The 9,475-nt window shown below is 32.1% G+C and overlaps 2 protein-coding genes across 2 annotated transcripts; both read left to right on the top strand.

Annotated features, from left to right (window-relative positions):
• The first annotated feature begins 2,313 nt into the window (after nucleotides 1-2,313).
• Nucleotides 2,314-4,480, top strand: LOC112905577. Its single transcript, XM_025978254.1, has 2 exons — nucleotides 2,314-2,581; nucleotides 3,985-4,480. The coding sequence occupies exons 1-2, from the start codon at nucleotides 2,319-2,321 to the stop codon at nucleotides 4,394-4,396; spliced, it is 675 nt and encodes a 224-aa protein (XP_025834039.1). The 5' UTR covers nucleotides 2,314-2,318; the 3' UTR covers nucleotides 4,397-4,480.
• Nucleotides 4,481-5,048: 568 nt separating this feature from the next.
• Nucleotides 5,049-9,464, top strand: LOC108743524. The gene is made up of 7 exons (XM_018479095.2): nucleotides 5,049-5,348; nucleotides 5,404-5,609; nucleotides 5,670-5,856; nucleotides 6,247-6,437; nucleotides 6,560-6,829; nucleotides 6,886-7,123; nucleotides 7,271-9,464. Exons 1-7 carry the CDS (start codon nucleotides 5,208-5,210, stop codon nucleotides 9,023-9,025), a joined length of 2,988 nt encoding a protein of 995 aa, XP_018334597.1. The 5' UTR covers nucleotides 5,049-5,207; the 3' UTR covers nucleotides 9,026-9,464.
• The last annotated feature ends 11 nt before the right edge of the window (nucleotides 9,465-9,475 follow it).

The raw sequence follows: 9,475 nt of genomic DNA on the forward strand, positions 1-9,475 counted from the left end.
AAACACTCGTTATTAGCAACTAAACACTTCTTGATCAGCTTCAAAAGAGAATATATTTATGTAAGGGTTTTCAACTAAATTTTACAAAAAGATGTATTTAAAAATACTACTAAGTAATTAATTATCTCTACATAATATTTTGTAGTTGGTTGAGTTATAGCATTCACTTGCACGTAAAAAAGCTACTTTCATGCAAAAAAACGTTTTCTAACTTCCTTTATAGCAGCATTACTAGAGTTGTAATATTTGCTGTAAGTTGGGTTGTCTATATATTATATTACAAATTGTACTTTAATTTATTTAAAAAAATATATATAAATTGGCATCCCTAACTGCATCAACATGGAAGCGATATAATGTAAAGATGAAAATTCATTAATCTTCATCAATGAAACCCGAATTATTGCACAATTATAGCTTTTGTTTTAAATTGTCTTGGCACCTCTACCAAAATTTTTAATAATTCTTTTAATATTTGTTGTTAACATTTGTGTATCCTTATGAACGTCCTTATTTCCGACATCAAAATGATAATTAGCAACTAAATACTTCTTGAGCAGTTTCAAATTATAATATGTAAGGGTTTTCAACCAAATTTTAGAAAAAGTTGGAAATGTATTCATATGATAATAATCCCCGTCAACAATGTGACATAATGTCTTTCCTTTTATTAAGGTTTAAAATTAAGTGCCAATATCGTTTTTATTGTTGTATTTCTCCACAATAATTTAATGTACAAATGTTCTTTTAGTTTAATCATTCTTTTGGCAATCGCGATTTATGACAATACCAAGGATACGTACATTTACTAGCCCTTCATGTCTGACAAGGAGTCCTACCAATCTATTTCGCCTATTTGCTGTTGATTTCCATAAAGCCCTTCGTTCTTATACTGTTTGTAATGCCCCCTCATTTCTAACTTTTTCTATCAAGGGTACAGAGTAGTGCTTCAAAACACAAAAATTTAATAAAATCGTCTTCGAATATCCAAATTAACTATCAAGTACCAAAGTGATTTCCTTTTTGTTAAACACGTTCCGACTCTGAACTACTCTTTGTTTTATAATAGTGAATATCTTGAAATATTCAATAAAATGTGATTTATTTTAGTTCTGGTTGCAAAATTTTTGGAAAAGACATTGTTATTCGGCTCAGAAAGTTCAGGTTTAAAATTCAACAATATTTTACGGGAACAAAGAAAAGAATTAAATTTAAAAGTCCCTTAGAAGAAGAATATCCTTGTCCAGAGAACGTGTGCCATTTAGATGAGCACCATAAAGCAACATGTCCTTCGTTTAGTGAAGAATTTCTTCCAAATAGGAAACCTAAAGACTTTCCCAAGTCATCAAAAAAACGCAAAAATCATCACGGTGGACGTGAAAATACACCCCATTGTAATCGTTTTAATCCTCTTAGAAATAATTCAGATTCTGATATAGAATACTCCGATACTGATACGGAATTCCCCGACTATTTGAATGATAGTCATACATGCAATAGGCATATGGGAAGATTGTGTTAAGACATGTTTATTTTTAATGATAAAGTTGCAATTTCTATGTAATCATACATCTATTTTACAATAAATCTCTAAAAATGCGCAAAATAATTTTAAATGTTTTTTAAGCAAAATGAACTAACATCTTAATTAATCAAATGTTAATTCATTTAAATGAATACTCCTAATTTTTGATGTAATCTATATCAATGGTTTTCACGAGTGGCTGAAAGTAGATCATAATTTCAATGGATTTCAGGCTAATTTTGGCCATAGACATAGNACTCAAGCGATCCCCACTACGAACTCGACTACTTGGCCGAGTAGAGGGGGGACATCCGTTGCATGATTTCGTTACATAGCAACTCGCATGAAACGAACTTACCCTACCGTGTGTAAAGAAGTTTCACTTCAAAAATATTTAGTTACCTGCCTGATAATACGTCAACATTTGCAATTGTGCAACCAAAAACAGTAGGTACACGGTTCCTTCCAGCTAACTCATGCAGGGCTACTTAAGTTCGTCCAAATAGCCCTATCGGTGTCACTTATGCGCATATAAGTTACGTACATTAGCACTCATCCCGTTTTTCCCTGGTCTTCCCTACATATAATTAATCGTGCAACTGCAAAAATTGAGTTACTTTAAAATCCCAAAGTTCTGTTGATTCATTATTTGAGTATCATCCTTTTTTATCCCAAAACAACCAAAGATCTGCGTAATACTAATCCATATTTTGAATAGTAAAAAATTAAAAAAGTCTTTTGAACTTGACTGAACGACTATTATAGTTTAAAATTAACAATGTTCCAGTTTCTAATGTCTCTATTTATTATGGAATACATACTAGTGGATTTTTGGAATCCGCTTGAAAATTATTTAATAACAACTACCCCTAGGGTTGGGGAAAGTTTTTACGACTTTTTACAAAGGAGTGGAATAGGGTGCAAGATTATTTTTTGCGATATCGCTGACTTTTTAAGGTGCGATGTTGCAGCGATAATGTCCAGCTACACAATGAGTTTATTTTTTTTGACTTGTGTCTTACACGCCACTAGAGTTGTAGACTTCAGACTTTTAAGGTAATATTTTGCTACGTTCTATTATTTCTTCATGAAAACAACAACTAAAAGACACTTTGTCTTACATCCGAGGAAGTCTTTGTTTTGCTTCAAAGAACATTCATTTGTTAATTCTTTTAACACCACACGTATATAACAAAAAAAAGAACAAATTACCTCTTCAAATATGACAACTTTGAGTTAGTTTTATGAGTGATAGGCATTTTTCATCTTAATTTCAAAGGAAAATTTTACAAGATCTTTTTTTCATAAATTAATACTCCCCGGTTATGCAAAATCCAAAACAATCCTGAAGGAAGGAAGCGTTTTTCCAATAAGTACAATGCAGTGATAAAGTTGAAAATGCATTCATAGGAAACAGTGAAAATTTCAAAATAATAAAATCATAAACGAAGTAATATATCTTTCAGTAATTTAATCTTATAAAGATGTGTAAGGGTTTTCAACCAAATTTTACAAGTCTCTAAAAATATTACTAATTATTTAATTAATTTCTACGTAATAGTTTTTTAACTTCCTTTATAGTTACATTTCAGGAATTGATGTAAGTTGGGTTGCCTATATATTATATTACAAATTGTACTTTAATTTATTTAAAAAAATATATATAAATTGGCATCCCTAACTGCATCAACATGGAAGCGATATAATGTAAAGATGAAAATTCATTAATCTTCATCAATGAAACCCGAATTATTGCACAATTATAGCTTTTGTTTTAAATTGTCTTGGCACCTCTACCAAAATTTTTAATAATTCTTTTAATATTTGTTGTTAACATTTGTGTATCCTTATGAACGTCCTTATTTCCGACATCAAAATGATAATTAGCAACTAAATACTTCTTGAGCAGTTTCAAATTATAATATGTAAGGGTTTTCAACCAAATTTTAGAAAAAGTTGGAAATGTATTCATATGATAATAATCCCCGTCAACAATGTGACATAATGTCTTTCCTTTTATTAAGGTTTAAAATTAAATGCCAATATCGTTTTTATTGTTGTATTTCTCCACAATAATTTAATGTACAAATGTTCTTTTAGTTTAATCATTCTTTTGGCAATCGCGATTTATGACAATACCAAGGATACGTACATTTACTAGCCCTTCATGTCTGACAAGGAGTCCTACCAATCTATTTCGCCTATTTGCTGTTGATTTCCATAAAGCCCTTCGTTCTTATACTGTTTGTAATGCCCCCTCATTTCTAACTTTTTCTATCAAGGGTACAGAGTAGTGCTTCAAAACACAAAAATTTAATAAAATCGTCTTCGAATATCCAAATTAACTATCAAGTACCAAAGTGATTTCCTTTTTGTTAAACACGTTCCGACTCTGAACTACTCTTTGTTTTATAATAGTGAATATCTTGAAATATTCAATAAAATGTGATTTATTTTAGTTCTGGTTGCAAAATTTTTGGAAAAGACATTGTTATTCGGCTCAGAAAGTTCAGGTTTAAAATTCAACAATATTTTACGGGAACAAAGAAAAGAATTAAATTTAAAAGTCCCTTAGAAGAAGAATATCCTTGTCCAGAGAACGTGTGCCATTTAGATGAGCACCATAAAGCAACATGTCCTTCGTTTAGTGAAGAATTTCTTCCAAATAGGAAACCTAAAGACTTTCCCAAGTCATCAAAAAAACGCAAAAATCATCACGGTGGACGTGAAAATACACCCCATTGTAATCGTTTTAATCCTCTTAGAAATAATTCAGATTCTGATATAGAATACTCCGATACTGATACGGAATTCCCCGACTATTTGAATGATAGTCATACATGCAATAGGCATATGGGAAGATTGTGTTAAGACATGTTTATTTTTAATGATAAAGTTGCAATTTCTATGTAATCATACATCTATTTTACAATAAATCTCTAAAAATGCGCAAAATAATTTTAAATGTTTTTTAAGCAAAATGAACTAACATCTTAATTAATCAAATGTTAATTCATTTAAATGAATACTCCTAATTTTTGATGTAATCTATATCAATGGTTTTCACGAGTGGCTGAAAGTAGATCATAATTTCNATCGTTTTAATCCTCTTAGAAATAATTCAGATTCTGATATAGAATACTCCGATACTGATACGGAATTCCCCGACTATTTGAATGATAGTCATACATGCAATAGGCATATGGGAAGATTGTGTTAAGACATGTTTATTTTTAATGATAAAGTTGCAATTTCTATGTAATCATACATCTATTTTACAATAAATCTCTAAAAATGCGCAAAATAATTTTAAATGTATTTTAAGCAAAATGAACTAACATCTTAATTAATCAAATGTTAATTCATTTAAATGAATACTCCTAATTTTTGATGTAATCTATATCAATGGTTTTCACGAGTGGCTGAAAGTAGATCATAATTTCAATGGATTTCAGGCTAATTTTGGCCATAGACATAGTTTTGACTATCTATGAATGTGACATTACCATAGATTAGACATTACTCTTGTAGGTTAGATAAACATAAAAATAATACTGGTAATAAGTTCACATAAGTTTAGTAGTTGACGTTTTATGAGGACAGTTTAAAATGAGGGTAAAATTGACATAGTTAAAGTTAAATTAAAAGGTTTATTTGTTGTAAATCTTAATTAGAGTGATGTATGTATAGTGTTTTCTTAAAAATATGTCTTAAGCACATTATCGGTTTTTTAAATGTTGAAGTTTATATATCAAGTAATAATTACATTAAAATGTCAGGAATATTAGGATTTGGAAGAGAAGCAGTAAGAATAAAAGTAAAGGTGAGCTTTTATTTCAATTATTTAATTACGTAGCGACATACATTCTTTTTATTAGAAATATGAAGGAACTCAACTCCCTGATTATAGAAAATTCAGTGTTGACCCTCAGATAACATCTTTTGAAGTGTTGCAAAGTATATTATCGAAAGCATTTGATCTTAAAAGTGACTTTGCTATTAGCTATTCAATGCAAGATGTTCAAGGAAATGAAATATACATGCCTCTACTTTCTGATTGGGAATTGGATGCAGCATTTTTAAAGTAACTATTGTATAAATATAAGGAAGAGTATGAAATTAGCAACTTTAATTGTATTTCTAGAGCTCATAATTTGTCTTTGAACAGCAATGCTGAACCTTGTCTTTCATTACGTGTTGATTTAAAACCGTTTGAAGAATGCTCTGATGATTGGGAAGTTAGGAACAATGTTCCAGTTATTACACAACTTAGAACAGGAACAGCTCAAGAAGCTAAACCCTCTCCCCGCTTCCATGGCATTATCAATCAGGTTAATCTACAGTTTATACATTTTTGAGTTTGAGTTAGAGCATTAACTTACATATACAAAATTTAAAGTAGCAATTTAACCAGGTTTTGTTTACTATCCTATCAAAATATCGTAATTAATTAGTCAGGTTGTTTGTATTATTTCAGTTGTTATGGTTTAATTGGTTTTTCATTTGAACAGTCTGCTAAAATGAATGTTTCAGTAATTTTGTTATCACATGTAATTTGTAATTAACTTTATTACGTTCAGTTTCCTTGCTTTTGCTACTGTGTGGGATTGTTTTTAAAAACCAGCTATTGTGTTGTATACAACAACCCACACTTTTACATTTACTAGTGGCGGTAAATAAGTAAGACATTTAAAAGTAGTATTAAAATAAGCACCTTTTAGATGGGGAAAACGTTTAATATGGTTCAAAAAGTATTAAACTTCGGTGATGATGGTAGTGCGTCGTTGCAACCCCCACGACCTCCTCTTTCTGATTCCGAGTTTCGAAGGTTCCTCGACCCTGTGGGTCAAATTACGCATACCAAAGAATTAAAATCTGTGATTTATTTAGGTGGAATAGACCCTAGTTTAAGGTAAAATATAATGCATCAAAAATCACCATACATTGGTTTTAACTTTGATATTTCGTTAAAAAGAGTTAACATACCAAATTTAAGAAATGTCTCTTAAGAAGGTTTTTATTTGATATTTCTAGAAAGGTTGTGTGGAAGCATTTGCTAAACGTTTATCCTGACGGTATGACTGGAAAGGAACGAATGGATTATATTAAAAAATTAGCGAACGAATATATTAGTTTGAGAGATACTTGGAAGAAAGCTCTTGCAAGTGGAAATGTTAATGGAGAATTAGGGTATACAACCGGTATGGTAAGGAAAGATGTCCTCAGAACGGACAGGCATCATCCTTTTTATGCAGGAAATGACGATAATCAAAATATCACATCACTGTTTAACATACTTACAACGTAAGTGGGTGCAAATTTCTTCCCAAATGAAATATTTCCATTCAATCGTACTATAGGTATGCGCTAAATCATCCGAAAGTGAGTTACTGCCAAGGCATGAGCGACATAGCGTCCCCTCTTTTAGTAACCATGGGCGACGAAGCTCATGCTTACATTTGTTTTTGTGCACTTATGTCCAGGCTGTGTTTCAATTTTATGTTGGACGGAATTGCGATGACCCAAAAATTTACTCATCTAGCTGAAGGGATCATGTATTACGACTCAGAATTTTACAATTACCTCAAAGTACATCAGGTATCTTAATTTTTCAATTTTTAAAAGGTGTAAAGTTCCACGGCCAGAATTTGAACTTTTGAATCAGTGAAGTTAATTTTTACTAAATAAAAAATTTGACCTTTCGACGTGATTGTGTTACTTAGAACTCATGGATTAAAATTCCAGGCTGACGATCTTCTTTTCTGCTACCGTTGGCTATTGTTAGAAATGAAACGCGAGTTTGCCTTCGAAGATTCTCTTCGTATGTTGGAAGTCCTATGGAGCTCACTTCCAGCCAATCCTCCTCCTAAAGAGCTTAAATTATGCGACGTCAAATTCCAACCGTCTTTAAATGTTGCGAAGACGCCTCCGATAAGTCCTCTTTTAAAAACACCAAGAGAAAATGCCTACACCAAAGTTTGTGCACTCAGGAGACAAAGTTCTTCCATATCGTTAAATAATTATCCCACACGAAGTGCTCCTGTTCCCAGACAAAATCACAGTCTCGACGAAAGTTTGGGCCACATGAATAAAAGCAGTTCAATATCTTTTTCTGCCAAGTATCTTAGCCTCGAAGATGCTAGTTTTATAAAGGAGGAAGCAACGCAAAATAAGAAAGGAAGTGATTTATCTTCCTGCTCCGATGAAGTGGTAGAAAAATTAAAAGAATTCGATTCACATTGTCAAACGAACATGACAAATTGTGTCTTAGTACAAAAACCTAAACTGGCTAATCTGTCTGCAAGTATGAACAATATTGCCGGACTTGGAAAGCGATCTGGTCACTTCAAGCAACTCAAAGAAAAACTAGTGGCCACTAATATGAGTATGTTTTCATCCCTAGAAGGTTTAAATAAAGACAAAGCTGCATCCAAACATCAGCAACGAGTCGTCAGAAACTTCAATGAGTTTTTATATTTTGCATCATTGAATAAAAGCAAAAGTTTAGATAAATCGGCCATGTTGGGACGTTCTTCAGATAAAAAAGAACTCACCAAATCACTGGAAAAAGTTCAAAGGATTCGGAGGTACAATTCTTGTAATTCCGCCCCAACAAGCCATAACGACACTTCTGAAGACAACAGTCCTGAAGAAATAAATGAAAAGTTTATTATTAACAACTTAGACGAACTTGAAACGAGTTCGAGATTAATCGATACACATTCTGATGAGAAAATTGAATGCGACGTAAAACACAGGCATGAAGCTGCAACGTTAAATAGGAGGAAAAATAATGTGGAAATACACGTTACAAATCCAGTAGATGGTTTACAAAAATGGTCTGAGGAAACTGACGTCTTTAGAGAGCAGCAAAACGGAGAAATGGTGGCATCAAGCAATGCAGTATTAAACACAAATAATCAAAATGTTCAAAGACTGAAAAAAGCACATTCTGACGATTCTCATGCTCAAAACGTTCCGAGGTCTCCAACACACAGAAGTCAATCAAAAACTCATAGGAAAAGCGACGAAGTCTTTGTTTGGGAAAATCCTTTACCGGAACGAAGTCCCAGTTCCATTTTTAAAAATATTAAAGACAATTTAGACGACGTTAAAGTGGCCCCTTCTTCACCAATAAACAAGAAACTGTTAAACGTCGACGTAATGGCTGACGAAGACCTTACAAATTCTTGCGAAGAGATCACCGAGGTTAATAAACAACTACCTGGTTTACTACCTCCTCCAGATGAATTCGGGGGCGGTAATCCGTTCCTTATGTTCTTGTGTCTTACTGTATTGCTGCAACATCGCGAACATATAATAGGCAAAGGGATGGACTATAATGAAATGGCGATGCACTTCGACAAAATGGTCAGAAAACATGATGTGAACAAGGTATTAAATCAGGCGCGTCAAATGTATGCCGGCTATCTTAAACAACACACTATGGTGCAAATTCATCATAAAACACAACAGGAAGAAGGAGGAGGAGACTGCTAAAATACAAATAGTATGTATTTTACAATTTTTCTTATTCTTGTTTTGTTTATAAAGAAGGGTTTCGCTATTTCATATATTTTATGGGACAGTAGTTGTCATTTCATATTTCAAACTGTTACTTCCAGTTTAATAATCAGATACAAAACATTGGCGATGATACTACGTTTTCGGTTGTTTAAGAAAAAAACTCGATAAGTTCTTATTCAGCTTAAAAGAATCTGTACTATATAAAAACAAAACAATCCAAACCCCATAACTAATATTAACTTGTAGAATGCTTCTTGTACGTCACAAATTGTTTTAAGTGAGGACACTGGCAAAAGTATTCTTATTTAATGCTTCTGTGATAGCCAGTACTTTTTTATTCTTATATCAATTTCCTTTTTCTCGTATTTAATGATTTCTATCACTTATTTTCTTATACAAGTAAATTGTTTATTGTCAGGTGTA

Source organism: Agrilus planipennis, unplaced genomic scaffold, assembly GCF_000699045.2.
Source record: "Agrilus planipennis isolate EAB-ADULT unplaced genomic scaffold, Apla_2.0 scaffold604, whole genome shotgun sequence".
Taxonomy (NCBI): Eukaryota; Metazoa; Arthropoda; class Insecta; order Coleoptera; family Buprestidae; genus Agrilus; species Agrilus planipennis.